General features: G+C 40.2%; 2 protein-coding genes across 2 annotated transcripts; both read left to right on the top strand.

Annotated features, from left to right (window-relative positions):
* Nucleotides 1–919: 919 nt before the first annotated feature.
* On the top strand, nt 920–11,718 carry LOC139645667 (sodium-dependent neutral amino acid transporter B(0)AT1-like). The gene is given in 10 exon segments (XM_071521453.1): nt 920–1,118; nt 5,311–5,451; nt 7,460–7,597; nt 7,673–7,854; nt 10,123–10,239; nt 10,291–10,430; nt 10,669–10,797; nt 10,977–11,139; nt 11,243–11,447; nt 11,555–11,718. Coding segments are annotated over 10 exon segments (1,578 nt in total).
* A 3,824-nt stretch (nt 11,719–15,542) lies between these two features.
* Nucleotides 15,543–20,569, top strand: LOC139645669 (sodium-dependent neutral amino acid transporter B(0)AT1-like). Its single transcript, XM_071521454.1, has 12 exons — nt 15,543–15,741; nt 16,731–16,871; nt 16,959–17,096; nt 17,431–17,612; nt 17,738–17,848; nt 18,521–18,633; nt 18,725–18,853; nt 19,096–19,252; nt 19,361–19,565; nt 19,650–19,809; nt 19,979–20,141; nt 20,360–20,569. The coding sequence occupies exons 1-12, from the start codon at nt 15,543–15,545 to the stop codon at nt 20,567–20,569; spliced, it is 1,908 nt and encodes a 635-aa protein (XP_071377555.1).

Here is a 20,569-nt window from a genome sequence, read left to right as displayed (position 1 = left end):
GATACAATGTGGAGCAATGACTGATGACTGACTAGATATTATTATTTGGTCAGTGTGATAAATGTAGAATGTTATTACATGTAGAAGATCACCATATTATCTTTGAGGGAACACTGATCCTGAATGCTCCCCTGATTTTGCTTGATCTTTGCTCTCCATTATAATGTTAAAAACTATGAAATCTGGACTCACTAAGGAAAAGTGAGTGCCTACACCTTTTGTGACGGCAAACTATTCTTCTTCTGCTCTCCTGTCTCTAGTCACACATTTACAACTCCTTCCGCTACAGCCCCGGCCGCTCTTCTTCAGCACCAGCCGACAGCATCTACGTCTTGTGGCTTTACTATTACTTCTTTCTGTCAATAGGTTGCTCATTCACAGTTCCCTAATACACTTGCACTTTCACATTCTGGGTTGGTAACTTTGGGTGTAATCCAGGAAATGTTAAATTGGAATCAGAGGGTGAACATTCATAAATGATTAAAAAGTGGAGAAGTGGAATTTTTTTTTTTTTTTTTCTTAAAACTGTAACTACAACTTAGTGCTTTGTTTTGGTGTGTTTGGTGGTATGCATTCTGATGCATTTTTAGGATATGTTCCTAATTAACACACATTTACAGGTATTTGTGCAGATTGTATGTATGCATGTGTGTCATGGCACACATGCATACATACACACATTTCCCACCATCCATATACACACATGCTATCAGTTATTGACAGGCAAGTTTTGTGTAGCTGATACACATCTCCTCGTATTGCTGATATGAACACACGTCATTGATTCTCATGATCTTAGAGAGCCAGCAGCACTGCGAACCTCCCAGCTGCCAGGGAGAAAGCCTGAACTGAACTGAATAGTAGACTGAAGTGATTCAGTGATCCAGAAGTGTAGCCTGATTGCCTGCAGCCAGACACCATGAGACTGGTACTTCCCAACCCTGGGCTGGAGGACCGGATCCCCTCCCATAAGGACCTGGAGAGGATGGAGAAGGAGGAGGCTGGGGACAGGCCCAAGTGGGACAACAAAGCCCAGTACCTGCTCACCTGTGTGGGCTTCTGTGTGGGACTCGGCAACGTCTGGAGATTCCCTTACCTGTGTCAAAGCCATGGAGGAGGTTGGCTCTTTTATACTTTGAATAGGATTTATATGAAATAGAGGATGAGTGTTAAACTGGTCTTCAGAGTGGAGAAATGAAACGTGGATAAAAATTGAGAAATCTATAAATTTCTATTGCAGTTTTTAATCAGTCAGTGGTGAAAAAACTCAGTTTCAGCCATTGCAGAATTACTGGGAGTCATATTGTGTCCGTGTTTGCAAATAAACAGCATTGTTAGTCATTATCTTTTCTATAAGACAAAATAGATGCACTTTAAAGGTAATGCAAACTCCTTTTTATAATAATAATAATAATTCCTTTTATAAATTATAATTATTCAGTGATTCAAGAAATTCCAGCACAACACATAATGCATGAATGCATGATGCATTTATGTTTTGTCTGGTGATCATACAAATTATAATGCTCTGTATGTCTTCTTGAATTCATTATTTTTTATTAGCCCTACATTTTCAAATTATACTTTTGCTAGCATCACTTTTATGCATAATTTACAACAATGTATTTGGGGGGCATGTGTGTGTTTGCTAGAGACACAGAGGCAGGGACGCTGGAAGTCAGTCAGAGTTGGGGGTGCTGAGAGAAAGTCTATATAATGACGTCTGTCATTAGTTAATAATAACTGAATTCATTGAAGACCGCACTCCAAAACGCAACTCCACACTACAAAGACATCCTCTTGCTCTCATTCGAAGCATGTCGCACTACCAGATCTGTGACAGAAACAAGAAATAACGTAACTTACTATATTATATAATCAATTCCAGTGGTGGAAAAAGTACTTAGATCTTTTACTTAAGTAAAAGTAGCAATACAACAATGTAAAGATACTCCATTACAAGTAAAAGTCCTGCATTCAAAATCTTACTTAAGTAAAAGTACATAGCCTAAGTATTGGCAGCAAAATGTACTTAGAGTATCAAACTAAACTTACTCATTATGCAAACTGTCCCCATTTAGAGAGTTATATTTTCCATAAATTATTAGAATATGAATACTGATTTATTGACATACATGTACATGTAAGCAGCAGTCAGAAAAAAATAGTAAAAACAAATTTCCTGCATTTCTACACCACCTAACCTCTTGGATTAAGTCAAGAAACAGCAACCCTGTATAATGTTAACCAAAAATGTAAAATTATGTTATATTACTAGATTTCAGCATTGAGGTGCTTACATTCATGATTTTGCATAGGCATACTAACCTAAAATCCTATTATTGGGAATCGCTAGCCATAGCAACTCACTCACACTCCTGCCTGGTGCGCACGACGCGAGAGGAGAGGGAGAGATGCAGAAGAGCCGCAGACTGAGATTACTCTGAGCAGCATGGATGGGAATAAATTACAATATAATACATTTCTGTCTTGTCTGTCCGTGCGCTGTCAGTGTCCTTTTTTCGCGTTGCGACGTTATCAGTTATGAATTTGTTTTTCACTGCGTGGGAAAATGGACTTGTGGCATGAGAGCGTGTGAAAAATGTCAATTGCGTGAGTCGCACGGTCAATGCGTGAGAGTTGGCAGGCCTATGAACTCGCTTATTATGTATGAAACTGCCAATCAGATTTATTTACTTATTAACTTATTAACTTTAACCCCTGCCTGTAACCAGTGAGACAGGAAATTGAGAGACAGGGAGCGAGCTACATAATGAATCGTCCGGCAGCACCACCACACCAAGTTTAAAACAATGAACACACAAAGCATCTGAAATTTACAGTGTGACGGGGCATAGCCTTGCAGTTACAGCCCCCCGCCAGTAGGGGGTGCTGCAGCCCCCTCAGCACCCCTACTTCCAGCGTCCCTGCACAGGGGATGTTGTGCTGAGTTGGAAATGTCAATCCTGAGGAAATACAGAGTGAGCAAACATCCTCTGTCCCTGAATTACATTTTATAGGGTTTATGGTCATTATGAAGGGCAGTCTCAGTAGAATGGGGCACAGTGCACTCATAATATTACACTAGGAAATGATTTAGATGATTTAGGTTAAATATTAACACTCTTACTGGTGGCTGAGCATCGGTGTAACATTTTATAGCAAATAGCTACTGAGTGCTCATTTGCAACGTTAAAGGTTTGGTTTTAGTTTATTTTCAGGTAGTCACAGTTTATACTGTAAAATGGTGGTAAAAGACAGCAGTAAAGAAGCAATAACTAATGACAGATTGGTTCCATGACCTATTCTTGTATAGCTCATAAACTTTAAATGTCCTGAGAGTGGCAGTGGACACCTTTTTTTATGAAATCATGTCAGATAAGGCATTAGCATTAGAGTGGCGGTAGAGGGAAAACATTGTTCTAACATTAATAAATGATGGATCAGGATTTTGAGTCATTAAAAAATGCCAGACATCATCATCGCTTTTTGACACTTTGCGGTCCGACCCTATCAACACTAATTACTTCTTCCCAGATTTATGAGCATTTACAACAGTGTTATCACAGATTCCTTGAACTTTTCCACTTGTCTATGATGGGTGTCTTCACATACAAACATAAACATGGCCTTGTGTTGAGGGGTGTTACCTGCTTACCTGCTTTCTTACATAGGGACCATCACTCATCAGACAACCAGTACATTACAAGTTAGCAGCTTCTTACATCCAGCATTTATTTATCATGAAGAGAATAAAAATTGATGCCATTGTTCATTTACCAGTAGATGTTTGGTGCTATGGTACATTAAAGCATTAATCTCCAACCTTTCATATAAATAATGTCTGTCTTTCTACTCTATCACAACTCTATCACAAATCACAAACTATATCCAGTTCATGAAAACTGTAACATTTGCTGTTCCAAATCCCTGTCTGGTAACTCTTTCCTGGGGAAAAATATTTTGGCACACAGGAAGTGATGCGTTTAATGTTTTTGGCAGTGGCAACTGCGGTTTGTTTGGAATAAACAGAAGAAGAACTAGGTAGTTAGCATGAGCAGTGATAGCCACCATGGCTGAAAAAACAAATAAAAGAGTGCCACCTACAGAAACAAAAACTGCAGCTATAGAAAAAGGAGGAAAAATACATCACAGTCCTGGACATACTGTGTGATTGACAGGTGACCTCTGGGAGCTGCAGTGCAGAAACACCATAGCAATGAGCACTTAGCAACAAAACTGAACAGACAAAAAAAAAGAAAAAAGAAAACAAGGAAAATTCAGATTACCATTGCGGGATTAATAGCATGACAGCCAGGCATATAGCATGACAAAGAGGCCAAGTCCAACTAGGGAAGAAGGCAATCTGCTTATCATTAGCTGATTGCTGTCAACCAATAGGACAATACTGACTGAACTTGAAAACCTATCAGTAGTGGAAATCCAACACTGTATTGTCCATGTAAAGATAGACTCTGAGGAATACTTGCTTTCTTTAGCTATCTCTGTGGTATTGACGTTAAGGTAAAAAACATGTGATGCCATATGGGATAGTCCATATATCCTCCCAGCAGGATAACATTTAGCTCATATGACTAGTGATTTACAGTGTGGTTCAGTGACACTGGTAACAACCAATCACTGAATTTGATAGCCACTGCTTCTTTTAAGCCAACATGTAATTGTATGCCAACATGCCATGCCCCCATCCCAAGACACTCACATTACTGTACGCAAGGATTTTTATTTGGCATGTTATTCTCATGTTTATCAGCTGTGTCAGATCTCTGCTATCTCACAGAAAGTCCTGACAGCAAAGTGAACTTTCAGCTCTGAGCTGATCCCACCTGCATCGTCATACATGATAATGGAGACAATAAAAGCTCCTTATACTCCCTGTTGTTAGTCGGGACCATATTTACATGCTTCTCCACAATATCTGTTCCTGCAAAAGGTTTATGTCTCTGAAGTATTCACAAACTTTTGAAAAGATTAATAACTATATAGAATGAATGGAATATCATTAAAAGAATAAAGATAGAGTAGGCTGATGCTCTGCTGCTGCCAATAAAAAGTTGACTCTATTCTCTGACTGTTGTGTCACATACAAAACATGCATACAACACTTCACAAAGAAATGACAACTTATATTGTGGTGTTGCAAAACTTGTATCAGACATCACCTATACTGTAATAGTTTTGCCAGGCTGTCACGTTCCATAGAGCCCACATGACTACAGTAAGCACGGTACATGTGCTACCCAAGCTACCTATGCTACCTTATCTAAGCTTTCCTTGATTTGTCCCTAGGAGCATTTATGATCCCATTCCTTATCCTGCTGGTTCTGGAAGGAATCCCACTGTTGCACCTGGAGTTCGCTATTGGTCAGCGCCTCAGGAAGGGCAGCGTGGGGGTGTGGACTGCTATTAACCCCTACTTAACTGGTGTTGGTGAGTGTAAAACTTAATATGGGACCATCTGTTGTAGTGGTGATGATAGGTATTAATGGTGTCTGATATCAATATAATTTAGAGTTAGCTTCAATGAGAATTAAGAACGGGGCACCAGATAACAGACAGCATCAACAGGTCTCATCTGAAGGAGTGAATTCTCGGCATGTTTGAATTTAAACTCACACAATGAGCACATGAGGTGACTTTATGCAAAATAATACATTTATTATTAAACTAAAGCACACTCAATAATCAGGTAAGTACAAGTGAATATAGTACAGTATATACAAGAGGTATACCTATGAACTGTGATGAATCAATGGCAATAGGAATAGATGATCATGTGAATATGCAATACTGATAATTAAACCAATATTTTAGCAGACACAATCATGGAAGATGAGCAGTGGAAGACATGAGTCAGCAAGATAGGAGTAAAGGGGCGACAGTATAACTATCTGGAAAACTGACTCAAATGAATCTTTGAATACCTGAATGGTTACTATAACTGTAGGGAGCCGTAATAAAGTGTGTGATATGTGTGTGAAGTGTGAATGTAATGGAATAGCTATGTGTGATGTATGATATGATGCCCAGTGGACAATGATCAGTAGATACGACACCAGCGAAGGTCCGGAGGGAGATGAAGCACGCTGAGGCCGGGAGTCTGTGAGGAGTCTCAGCTCGACGAGGTGCTGGAGGATGAAGATCCGACGTCTGTTCAGTTGATCTCAGCAGGCCGCAACAGGGTGAAGCACGCAGGCTGGAGCACACAGGCTGCTGGACAGGGCTGTGGGTCTCTCAAGGCTGACGCCGACCCACTCTGGAGGTTCCGATGATTCTTCAGAGTTAACCTCAGCAGGATAGCTGATAGCGAGGTTGTAGCAGGCAGGACACACAGACACACGTGCTGGTGTGTGTGTGTATTTGTCAGGCAGACAGGCAGGCAGCAAGGCTCTCTTCACTGTTTCGGATGAAACAGGCTTCTACTTGGCTTGATGATGATGATGCAGTTGAGTCCGTCTTTGGAGACAAACTTTGGAACAAAGTTGTTGTCAGACTCCGTTAGCACACGTGTCGCGACCACGTAAAGTGCATGAAATCCGCATTGGAAATGTGTGTGTTTGGTTTTGTTGTGATCAGTTGAGGGGTGTGTGCGTGGGCTGGCATGTCTAGTGTTACAGCTCATTACATATGCATGAAACCATACTTTTGGTTCCCAGATCTATCCAATATAATTGACCATCGTAACATTAACATTATTAAACTCCTGAACACTTTAATATCAAACATGGCTATTTAAGCCCCATGTAAAGATAACGAAATTGAATAATGTAAATAACTATTATATAAAACATCACAGTTACACATAAAATTAGACATATACATTAGAGTCCACCACAATGTGATACCCAAGGTTTCATGAGTCTGTATCAAAAATTTCTCTTGATTTTGGCAACATTCCAATGGGTGTCATCTCAGACTCTCTGTGTCTTTGGGGATTACCAAAGACAGGGCTGAGTGTTGGTGTTTTATGGTTATTTACCAGGTCTGGTCCTTGATACCAGCTCTTAGGGTGAAAATGGAGTGATTTACCAAGAGGTCAGTGGCCTCCTTTACGATCCAACCACTTTCCATCCACTTTCCTGATCCGTTATCAGGGCAAAGACTCACACAGGATGCAAGGCCCTTCCAGATGTGTGATGACAATGACGGTGTGGGTGCAGTCACTACACTGTGTTAGGGCATCCTGATTATCAGTCCTGTGTGAATTTTTAATCCTGTCAATTAAGGAGTTGGATGAACAGTTGAACAACCTAAATTGACTAAAATCCTTGTCACAGCCAACTCCAGTTATTGGTTATTGTGTGCATTCCTCATGTTTGCAGTATGCAAGTCTGGAGGTCCATTAATCCATACATGACTGGTGTCAGTAGGTAAAAGCAGGACAGTTGCATGAAGCCAACTGCGCACCATGTCACTAACTTTTTTCTTTCTGTAACAGGCATTGCATCCATGCTGGTGTCGTTCTTGGTGGGCATGTACTACAACACCATCATTGCCTGGGTGATGTGGTACTTCTTCAACTCCTTCCAGAGTCCCCTCCCATGGAGCCAGTGTCCACTCAATGCCAACCTCACAGGCACGTCTTCATTCCTTCAATTTCAGTCCGACCTTTTGCGATCTAGTCTAACTATTTGATTTTCACTCGCTGCAGGTCCAGTTTCAGAATGTGAACGCAGCTCTCCAGTGGACTACTACTGGTACAGAGAGACACTGAATACCTCAACAGCTATAGATGAGTCTGGAGGCCTGCAGTGGGGGATGGTGCTTTGTCTAGCTGCTGCTTGGACTCTGCTCTATATTTGCTGCATCAGAGGGATTGAGACCACTGGCAAGGTAGACAGCTACAGCATTAAGTGTAACGACAGCAAACACTCAATTGATGCCTTGTGAGAGCAAGATATTCTACCAGAAATGATTCCAAAAGAAATGCAAATTTATTGAATAATTAATGACCGGAAGGGACTGTGAAGAGAATGGGTTAAACAAGAACAAAAAATGAATCAAACCTATGTGAAAGGAGGTAACAAAATGTTTATTACAATAATTCAATCAATATTTAACAAATGTAATTATTTTACTAAAACACTTCCAGTACTTACAAAGGGAAAACTAAGAAACTAAGGAAACTAAGGGGAGAGTGGGCTGAGGCCAGCAATGGAGAGGCAGACTAACTGAGGGAGTGTCCAGGGGTCCAGCAATCACAGCAAACAGGTGAAAAATGGTGTCCCAGTGCTCTTTTACCATTACAAGCTGGTGAAGGGAACTGCACCAGGGTGTCTAGCCTCCCCAACAAGCCAGCACTCTGCTCCACTATAGGGAGATAACAGAAATATTAAATCACTGGACTGGAGCATAAAAAGGTCATTAGTAAACAAACCAGTTGGCTCACACTAAAAGTACCAGACACAACTGGCAACAAGATAAAACAAGCAAGTCAACACACATACACAGTAAATGCAAAACTATCTATAGAGGCAAAACAGCAGCTGATAGAGACCTACAATACAAGAGGCACATTAGTAACAGGTCTATAACACTATAATAACAACAATTACCTCAGGTATTTATTGTACCCTACTTACCCCTAACTACAGTGACCAGTACCTTGACAAAATGTGCATTGGCTAAGCAAACACGGGGTGGTAAGCATCCACAGCACCCAAGGGCAGACAGGAACTACAGCAGATAAGATTGATCAGTTGCAGTACCACTTCACATGTGCTTGGTGCACAAACAGTTGGAAAACCTACCTACCTTAAGTCACAAATCTCAGCCAGCAGACACCAGGAGGAGACACAGATTACAAACAAAATAAAACTCAGTCATTGGGTACATAAAAAGAACCTTAAACAACCTCATGACTGCATCACCTACCTCAGAGTCACAAAGAGGGGCCAGCATGGCAACCAACAGGCCGAGAAAAGGAAAGGCAGCCATGATGCCACAGCTGCCTTAAATACCCTGACAAGCGACAAGTGTCGAGCTAAGAAGGAGTACTGCATTGACATTGAAACAAGTGTTCCTACTACACAAAGGAAGGGAGTTGGGACAAGTAGTAACATCCCCTTTCTGACAGGAGGCAATGATGTTCATGGGAAATGTGTTCATTGTCCCCCACCAAAGGGGGACTATGGATCGGTCTCTGTCCGTTAGTTCGTTAGTTCATTTGTTAGTTAGTCACACTGTAATGTTGACTTTGTGCCGCTAGGGGCCGGCATTGACAATGAATGGGGACTCAGTGGTAAAGCAGGTCATATAGTTAAAGTTATCATACAACGTGGGGGACAATGAATGGGGACTCAGTGGTAAAGCAATACAGTTAAAGTTATCATAGGTAACATAATAGTCTACACACGCTACACACTTGGAGACATCAGACTGGGTTGATGTGTTGAAGTGAGAGTCAATGGAGAATTTTTGGTCAAACCTCTAACCACAAGACACTGTAGTTATTGTACAGTTGTTGGACTGTTGTACTGTTATTGCACTCATCACTGCACTACCACTGTGCCGTCAGTGTTGACTACTTATATCATATTACCACTTACCTACTGTGCAATACCATATATCACTTATCATTTAGCATTTATATTATTCATAACACTCACGCTCCTGGTGTTGTATGTTATGTTGTATATTGTATTATAAATTGTATTGTAGTGTACATTGTGTAATGTACGGATTGTATTTATTGCGTATTGTAGTTCTTTTATTATTTTGTGTTGTATTGAGTAAAAACAGGACAATTACAGTTACTACATTTCAAGATATAACTTGTAAGCCTAATTCTGAGGAGAGTAGGCAACAGAAATATATGATCAATCTGTCCTTTCATTGTCCCATACGAAAATGCTTATACAATTTCACTCCACTCAGCAATCACTGACTGACCCAAGGGTGGAACTACATCACTGGTGGGGGACAACATGTTTACTATTTGCTTGTTTTGAGAAACATTAGCACTACCAACACCACAAACATGAGATAGAGGCTACCAATCGTCTTGACCATGCTGTCACCTTTTACAGTAAATAGGGTGTTAGTGGTGTTTAAAAATGCTACACATAGCACCTTTTAAGATTTTGTTTTCTTTTTCTACAGGCTGTGTACATCACCTCCACTCTGCCATACTTGGTCCTCACCATCTTCCTCATCAGAGGACTGACTCTCAAAGGCTCCGTAGAGGGAATCAAGTTCCTCTTCACACCAGATGTTAGTATACCTTTTAATAATAATTTCTGCCGATCACTAGCACGGAAAACATCACACTCTGCTGATGATGCTGTCATTTTCTAGCTAGATGAGTTGATGAACCCATCGACGTGGTTGGATGCAGGTGCCCAGGTGTTCTACTCCTTCTCCTTGGCCTTCGGAGGGCTCATCTCCTTCTCCAGCTACAACTCTGTTCAGTAAGTGGCTACTGGACCACTGTGTGTTGAGTCCATATGGCACCTAATCTTATCAGTGGCGATAAACAGAATAAAGATGTCTACTTTTCTTTTTTACTAGCTGATGGGGCCATGTGGTATCCATATTTCATTTTAAGCATCTGCTTCACAGAATGCTAATATTTACATTGCAAATATTTATGAATACAACTATTGACTTGGATTTATTTTTTTTTATGCTTAATCCTTTTTTTTCCAGCAACAACTGTGAGCAGGATGCTGTTATCATCTCCATTATTAACGGCTGTACCTCTGTCTATGCCGCCACTGTTATCTACTGCATCATTGGCTTCCGGGCCACGGAGCGGTTTGATGACTGCATCAATGAGTACGTGAATGCAATCTGAAATGAATTAGTTGTAGCCTATTTCAATTCATGCAAAACTAAAGGAACATTCTAACATTGCAAGAAAATGTTGATATTGTTTGACAACTATAGCAATAACATTACAAGCGCAGTGTGGAACCATTTCGCAGTTAATGATGTTCCCAAATTCCACATTTCAGAAACATCATGACGCTGCTGAATGCGTTTGATCTAGCAGAGGGGAGCATCACACAAAGCAACTATGATGAACTGCTGCAAACACTCAACAGCACTGTCTCCGGGTCAGAGGTCATACAGGGGCTGTACCTCAACACCTGCAACCTGCAGACTCTCCTTAGCGATGTATGATTTCCACTGCATACCATCATGACTACTATATAACTTCTGTATTTTCATCCAGTAATGAGTCCATTGTGAGCTGCGGATGTGCTCTGTTGTTTTCCAGGGAGTGGAGGGAACAGGTTTGGCCTTTATTGTGTTCACGGAGGCAATCACCAAGATGCCTGTTTCCCCTCTCTGGTCTGTCCTCTTTTTCATCATGCTCTTCTGTCTCGGGCTCTCCACCATGTTTGGAAGTATAGAGGGAGTGGTGGTTCCCTTGCAGGATCTAAAGATCTTTCCTGAGAAGTGGCCCAAAGAGGTGCTCACAGGTAAATGATATAGACCTGACGCTGTATTGACAGTATATCTCTATTCTGAAGTAGGGGATTTTGATGAGAAACATTGTAAATAAGTATTGTGTTGTTTTGGGTTTCAGGAATCGTATGCCTGACATCCTTCTTGATCGCACTAATCTTTGCCCAGCAGTCTGGTAGTTACTGGTTAGCACTGTTTGACAGCTTTGCTGGCTCCATTCCTCTGCTGGTAATCGCCTTCTGTGAGATGACTGCTGTAGCCTACCTATATGGAATAGACAGGTAAGTGTGTAAGACAATTTGAATTTGAATTTTCAACACATGATATGTTAATAACAACACATGTTGTGTCGAAATGTATTTCCATTAACATATGTTGTGTTGAAAAATAGTTTGTGTTGTCCCAGAGAAGACACACAGATGTGTTAAAAATGACACAGTCTTTGTAAGAGTGTATGTATAAATATATGTAAATATCAGTAAATATCTGTACATATAAATAGTATAAACATATTTTGTATATATATACACACATACATATATAAATATGAGCATGTATAAACACAACATTATAAAATATAAAAATTTGTCTTAAAGTTGCTATGATGCTTGTTCAGGCTTTATGAATGTATTAGCCCATAATCAAGTAAAGTGTTGCTAGTGAATGTGCCATATTGAGGCAGTCCTGAGTCACATATATTTTCTTTCATAGGTTTAACAAAGACATCGAGTTCATGATTGGACACAAACCCAACATCTTCTGGCAGGTCACATGGAGAGTGGTCAGCCCCTTGATTGTCTTTGTCATCTTTATCTTTTACTTTGTCACCAACGTGAGTGCTAAAGTGACATACATCGCCTGGAATCCAAGCTCGGTATGATTAATGAACTGTTGCTCCAATGAAAAGACTCTTCATTCAACATAAAAACATTTTTTAAAGATATATTTTCATTTTGACATCTCTTCCTTGTCATGTTTATAGGAATACTTCCCTGTGTTGGAGACACTGCCCTATCCTAACTGGGTCTACGTTATCATCTTCCTTCTGGCTGGAGTTCCCAGTCTTTTGGTCCCAGGAATTGCCCTGTACAAATTATTCCAAAGATGCTGCTGCAAGAAAACCATCTATAAACCTGAGCTCAACACCATCTCTGCCACAGTCAACATGTATGACACTCCCACACAGTCATAGAATGACATCAGCATTTCATGGGATTGTGCTGCATGTCTGTAATATTTAATAATGCAAACATTATTTTATAAGATGGTAAGCTGAGAAATATGTTCTTTTTTGAAATGGGATGCACTGATACTGTATATATCTATGTATGTTAAAGGGAAATACCACTCAGTTAAAGAAATTATATGCTACTCCTGTTGCCTTAAACAGTTCAATCAATATTTGTGGACATTATCAGCTCTCTAAAAGCTGCAAATAGAGAACCCAAGTCTCAAATCTATGTCATGTCAAATCCACATGCACAGCCTACAGCTGTTCCATCAGCATATGAATGGGAGGCTGGCTTTGTAGACGTATATTTTTTTTATTCTAGTTTTATTCTATGGTGATGTTAATATTTCTTAACTAGAAAATATACCCTCATACTCAGATAATGATAGTGATCATCATGGGCATTGTCATGGTCACATCTACCATCCTACTCAGTGGAGCTGTATATTGGTGTGAAACTCTTGTTTCTACTTAAAAAGAGGCAAGTGCAATAAAACACAACAGTTATTTATTTGTATTGCTTTATTTTGTTTAAATTAAATTAATTAATTGAAGTAATTTAAGATTTTAAGATTGTTACCATATTTTCTGCATGGCAATGGCAACAAAATTAGATATTTTACTTGACAAATGTGTGATATTTTACTGGACAAATATAGTGTTTATAAAAGAAATTGTGCATTATCTTTGTTATCTTTTGTGAAAAGCTGAATAAACTGCTATATGCTACAATGATGTTATCCTGCCTTGACATCTTTCAGCACTTGCACTATTGGAAGGACATACTTCGTATTTTGGTAGAAGTGTGACTTCTTCCACATGTCCAAATGTAACCACGGATATGTTACTTTAAGTGTCTGTGGTGGTTAAACGTATCTTGATGAGGTTTTGCAATTTTTGACCAATAATAATGACACACATACGCACACACACACACAGGCAGCCTTAGGGACATCCTTGAAATGGCCTCCATAGATTGTCAGCCGATAAAATAGTCACCAGACACCAGTCTCGCTTTGGTTAATAATTGTATTAGAAAGGAACACTGATAAGATTTATAAGCAGTTGTTGAGCCATGACAGTGTAGGTGAAACTGTTCCTATCTCACAAATCAAAATGTAGCTTGACATATTTTGTAAAAAAATCTTGAACATATTACATCAATTTGATTTGATCAATTCAAAACTGATATGCCTTTGAATGTATACTAAAATTATATGACTGTACATCCCTATGTAATAAAACAATTTCTCAAGGACTGGAAAAGGCTTGGCCTGACAATTAAGATAAAGTCCGACGGGAAATGTGTTGCCCGTGACTGTAGATTAATTTATCCTTCCTTTCTGTCTGTGACAAACTGCCTGTGACAAGCTGTTGTAGCTGTTGATGCATGCTTTGGAAATGTTAAGGTCATCAATACAGTCTTACTGTCCTGTGAGAGGTGTGGTGCAGTAACTTTTCCACACACAAGCACCTACCATCCCGCTTAACCTTTATGAGAATATTACCATAGGCTTATTTTATTTCTTGTGTCACTTGGTCTGTTGTCAAGTTGTCTGTCAGAGGTGATTGTCTTCAAAGGGGCTCATGAAGTCATCAATAATACTAGACTCACCTTTTCATGTCCTTGCAATTATTTTTATTATTATTATTATTATTTTTATTTTATACACACGGTGATACAAACAGAAGAAAAGAAAGACAAAAAAAACAAGCAAATAGTAAACATGTTGTCCCCCACCAGTGATGCAGTTCTACCCTTGGGTCAGTCAGTGATTGCTGAGTGTACTTGAAATATGCGTGAAATTGTATAAGCATTTTCATATGGGACAATGAAAGGACAGATTGACCATATATTTCTGTTGCCTATACTCTCCTCAGAATTAGGCTTACAAATTATATCTTGAAATGTAGTAACTGTAATTGCCCTGTTTTTACTCAATACAGTACAAAATATAAGAACTACAATACGCAATAAATACAATCCGTACATTACACAATGTACACGAGTAATTACATATTCATCCATATATACACATACATACATATACACACATGTATGCACACAAATATTTATATGTACATACATAGCTTCATACATGCATATGGATATACCTACACTCACTTATATAAATTAACTAAAAAGTTTGTTAATTATACTAACTAAAGATAACCGGGACAAACAAACGAAAAAAAAAAAGAGTGTATGTGTGTGTGTGTCTACTCCTCCTCTAAGATGTGTGCACTGAGTATGTCTATATGATTATTTGTTTTCCCAAGATCTGCCTCTGTCCTTTTGTAAATTATTTTGTTAATCTGAGTTTAAGTAATTTCATAAATTAATTGATGGCCTCATATCTTATCCACTTAAACCAACATCTTTTATACTCTGTCTCTTCATTTCTAACTCTATAAGTTATTCTCTCCATTTCTTTCCATGTTTGATCTAATGGACTTTAGGGTTTTAGCAAATTCCTATTAGTTAAACTCACCTTTTGAGGAAAAAAAAGTGTCAGTGGCGGCACTTCACATGATATATTAACCATTATCAAGATGGTTGCACCTTTTTCTGTTTAAACTCGCTGACAATACATAATATCTCACAGATTGTTGGAGCTACAGATAACTCCAGCTGAGGTGCCAAAGGTCAGCATAAATGCCTTTTCATGCCCCTTGAAAAAACACATTACGTGTAAAGGACGCAAAGACAGACACTCCATTGGTAATCTGTCACTATCACAGACGACACTGTATGAGGAAGGATACAGCCATTTACACATTTCTAGGGGAGCGGTAAAGCCAGCAACTGACTAACACCAGGAGACTGGACGGCTAAATATTACTTTTCTGCGTAGAGAGAACTTTACAAGAAGCCGCAATGAAACTGAAGATTCCCAACCCTGGGCTGGATGACCGGATCCCCTCCTATAAGGACCTGGAGAGGATGGAGAAGGAGGAGGCCGGGGACAGGCCCAAGTGGGACAACAAAGCCCAGTACCTGCTCACCTGTGTGGGCTTCTGTGTGGGACTCGGCAACGTCTGGAGATTCCCTTACCTGTGTCAAAGCCATGGAGGAGGTAGGGTGGGATGGCAGAGATGTGCACTGTTCAAGTCATGACACAGTCCCAAAGTCCTACAGACTCCAACTAAAGTAGTGACCGTTGTAGATAAATCATTAAATGTATCCAAATCTGCATTAAAGGAGATGTTGAAATCAATCAGTAATTTATGTTTAAAGGTGCAGTGATATTTTACTAGACAGCAGAGATACATTATCTGTGGCAGTGCACAGATGGAGAATATCTTCCCACTGAGTAGTAGATGGGGTTTCAACATTGTTATTATACTTTAGCTCTCATATTGCCCAGGATTTTTTTTTGGCTATACAGTATAGCCCAGTTTTAGACCAAGCAGTAAACACATTATTACGTACATATTTAAACAATGCATAAACAACTGTAAATAACAAAAATAGAAGTCCATATGTACAAGATAATGCTTCATTTTTGTCATACACCCCAGAAGACATAGACATACATTTTAACCCTATATAGCCTAACTTAAGCCTAGACATCTCTATTTAGATGTCTTTCAAATGACTACTCAATGGGTTAGCACCATTTTTCTTTGGGGATAATTTTGCTCTTTATTATCTTCAGAAATGACAATCACATATCAGGCTTTCCTAAACCTGTTTTATCAAAATACTATCATTGCCTTACAAAAATGACTGCTACTGCACTTTAAAATTAACTTCATCCCTAAGAGGTCATTATTTTCAGTAATTATTAGAGATACAATTTACTAGATGTTGAAATTACTAGACTGAATTACTTCTCCTTTGTTTCCTCAAAAGATGAATGAATGGCTAAAAATAGTATCTACTGTGGATAATAAAACATTAACAAAGGTTGTTACAGTTTATGGATGTTTTCATGGGAGCAGTTTTTGTGAATCACCTCAGTTAAAGATTCAGTTTCCATTCACTGAAGTGACGATGAAAAGTGAATGATTGTTCTGTTACTCAGTAGTTTACTCAGTTTACATCCCAATCTTGCACTTCCAGGAGCATTTATGATCCCATTCCTTATCCTGCTGGTTCTGGAGGGAATCCCACTGTTGCACCTGGAGTTCGCTATCGGCCAGCGCCTCAGGAAGGGCAGCGTGGGGGTTTGGAGGTCAATCAATCCTTACCTGACTGGTATCGGTGGGTAAAAGCATGAAAATTGAGGAGGACATTTCCTTGTCTACAAAAGTAATAGACCATGTGACTAATTGTCTCTTTATGTAACAGGTATTGCATCCATGCTGGTGTCGTTCTTGGTGGGCATGTACTACAACACCATCATGGCCTGGATCATGTGGTATCTCTTCAACTCCTTCCAGGATCCCCTGCCTTGGAGTCAGTGCCCTCTCAATGCTAACAGGACAGGTATGCCCTCGAATATCAAGATAACAGTCAGAGGTACTGTTAAAAACTATAGTGAATAGCAGTGGATATTTATTTTTGATACAGCTTGACAAAATCATCTAACATTAGGCAAAACCAACTGATCATCTGCCCTTTCTGTAGTCCACACTCTATTTCACACAGGCTTCATAGCGTTTCAGTGTGCTGAAGCCACTAGATGAGTGGCTAAGCCAATAGAGCCCCATTAGAGGACTCCACCTGTGATCACAGGACTAGAGTAACTATGGTTCTTCATGAATCAACAGCTGTAGCAACAACAGCAGGAGTTACACTGTCTGTCTATTGCCCCCTCTAGGTCTGGTGACAGAGTGTGCCAGGAGCACCACAGTAGACTATTTCTGGTACAGAGAGACTCTGAACACTTCAGCAGCCATCGATGAGGCCGGAGGTCTGCAGTGGTGGATGGTGCTGGCCCTGGTGTCTGCCTGGACTCTGCTCTACATCTGCTGCATCCGGGGCATCGAGACCACTGGCAAGGTCTGAAAGTCAAATTCCAATTCAGGATAATTGAATGTGGGAATGATGCCAGCTTGCTTATCGCGTACGCCTGCATGTCTTAGGAACACCTTATCACCTACTCTATCACTTCTCTCATTCCTCAGGCTGTCTACATCACCTCCACTCTGCCATACTTGGTCCTCACCATCTTCCTCATCAGAGGCCTGACTCTCAAAGGCTCCGTAGAGGGAATCAAGTTCCTCTTCACACCAGATGTAAGCACTCATGTTACAACCAACCAACATCTGTCAATTAAAGTAATGATACATGACAATATCATAGAAGTAAATATCAGTTTTGCTACTCTCTATCTCAGATTGATATAACACAATAGTGATTCAACCTATAGCCAGTCCATGGAAGCTTTTACATTTGCTGTTCTAAACACCCGGTGTCAGGTATGTAAGAACTGGGTAGTTAGCATGAGCAGTGATAGCCACCATGACTGAACAGGCAAAGAAAACAGCGCCACCTACAAAAACTCAAACTTCATCAACAGAAAATCCAAGAAAGGTAGATCAGATGAGTAGATTGATAAGTGATCTCTAGGAAGTGCAGAAACACAGCACAACACGAATGACCGCTAAGCACCAAAGCAATAAAAAGAAAAACAAGGAAGTCACAAATTACCACTTTAAAGCTAGCTGTGATCAAGTGGTCAGGGAAGCATTTGGTCACATTAACAACAAAGTGTAAATGCAATGCCCCTCCATTCTGAGGTCTCAAAAACAGGCGGCAGGCACTTTAGATTATAACATACGTGTGAAAATGGATTGTCAGGATCATAGGAGGTGAGGTGTTCACTGTCAGTTTTAAAGGACAGAAATATTACAAGTGGAAAGAGAAATTGAGTTTTATTGTGAATGCATTTTTCTATTCTCTTTCAGGTGGATGAGTTGATGAACCCATCGACGTGGCTGGATGCAGGTGCCCAGGTTTTCTACTCCTTTTCTTTGGCCTTCGGAGGTCTCATCTCCTTCTCCAGCTACAACTCTGTTCAGTAAGCGACTGCCTCATCTATAAGGTCACAGGGGAAGCTTCTCTTGAGCAGTTCTCCTCATGTGATTTCCCTTCATGATCGTCTCTTACAGCAACAACTGTGAGCAGGATGCAGTTATCATCTCCATCATCAATGGCTGCACCTCAGTCTACTCTGCAACGGTTATTTACTCCATCATCGGCTTCAGGGCCACACAGAAATATGACGACTGCGTGGGAGAGTGAGTTTCTAATTACTCTGTTAGGTGATCAGTTAGGTGCCAGTGAAAATGGAATCTATATCACCAAATTTTGTTGAAATTTTGTTGAAATTCCAGTGGAAGTTAGTGCAAATTGTCATTCGAATTCGGTTTGGGGGCAAAATGATAAATATGACATATGATGGCAAATGAAGCCTTTACATGCCATAAGTATGATTGTCTTTAGTCTCAGGTTTATCTCACCTCCAAGTCCTTTTCTGCAGCAACATCTTGAAGCTGATGAATACCTTCAGCTACCCCGAAAACAGCATTACAGAGAGCAACTACAATGAGATTCTGACCTCCCTCAACCAGACCAGCCCAGAAATCATTCAAGGACTGGATATCCAGATCTGTGACATGCAGTTTTTCCTCAGTCAGGTCCGTGTGCTACAATACAGATATGTACCACACTTATTAAGTCATCTATCAATGATAATTTATCCATTTTGAGACAAACATTGAAGCATTTGGTGTTTTCTCATTCAGGGAGTGGAGGGAACAGGACTGGCCTTCATTGTGTTCACGGAGGCCATCATCAAAATGCCTGTTTCTCCTCTCTGGGCCGTCCTCTTCTTCATCATGCTCTTCTGTCTGGGCCTCTCCACTATGTTTGGCAACATCGAGGGAGTGGTGGTTCCTTTGCAGGACCTCAATGTTCTGCCCAAAAGATGGCCCAAAGAAGTCTTCACTGGTAATTTACTTGGCTTGGCTTCAAATCTCGACTAGCAAAATAGATCTAGAGATGTCAGTGTAACCGCTTTGTATTTCCTTTCAGGTCTGACGTGCTTAATCTCTTTGGCCCTCGGCCTCATATTTGCCCAGCGCTCTGGAAACTACTGGCTACTTCTTTTTGACAGTTTTGCTGGCTCTATCCCCCTCCTGGTCATCGCGTTCTGTGAAATGTTTGTTGTTATTTATATCTACGGTGTAGACAGGTGAGTCCAGTGCTGCGTCAAGAAGCAAACACACTGTTAACACCCGCACAGGCTACCTTATTAGACTAATAAAAGTGTTTTTGGACTGTTTTATGAATGCTATCGCTGTGAGCAGGTGTGATACAGACAGCTGAGACCCCACATCTCCCTCTTGCTGCCTCCCCAACAGGTTCAATAAGGACATCGAGTTTATGATCGGCCACAAGCCCAATATTTTCTGGCAGGTGACATGGAGGTTGGTCAGTCCACTCATCATGGCAGTCATCTTTGTTTTCTACTTTGTAACTCAAGTCACCAAGAATCTCACCTACCCGGTCTGGGACCAGGAAGCGGTAAGTGTGCTTATCACAGCAGTTTTTATTTTGAAAATAATTAAGTTTCAATGTCAGAAACTGTTCAGTGTTTTGATGTATTTTCCTCAATTGTTTGTCTTCATGATGGTGGTCTTCTCACTGGCAAGCAAATGTGAGATGATGTATTTCTTATTTAAAACCTCATGTGCATCACAAATTGCTGCTGATCCTGCTGTCTTCCTTCACCCCGGTCATAGGAGGAGTTCCCCACCCTGGCAGAGCGTTCATATCCTTCCTGGGTCTATGTCATCATCTTCATCCTGGCTGGAATCCCCTGTTTGTCCATCCCAGGATTCACCATCTTCAAACTCATCCAGAACAAATGCTGCAAGGAAGAGGACTATAGGAAAGACACAGTCGAGACTGTTGATGCCAAAATACAAATGAGTGAAAAAATGAAAGTCTAA

The sequence above is a fragment of the Centroberyx affinis genome, unplaced genomic scaffold, assembly GCF_046629955.1.
Source record: "Centroberyx affinis isolate AG114_WGS23_722 - 3 ecotype Tasmania unplaced genomic scaffold, CSIRO-AGI_Caff_v1 ptg000890l_1, whole genome shotgun sequence".
In the NCBI taxonomy this organism is placed as follows: domain Eukaryota; kingdom Metazoa; phylum Chordata; class Actinopteri; order Beryciformes; family Berycidae; genus Centroberyx; species Centroberyx affinis.
Note: the sequence above shows the minus strand (reverse complement) of the source record. Positions and strands in the feature narration are given on the sequence as shown.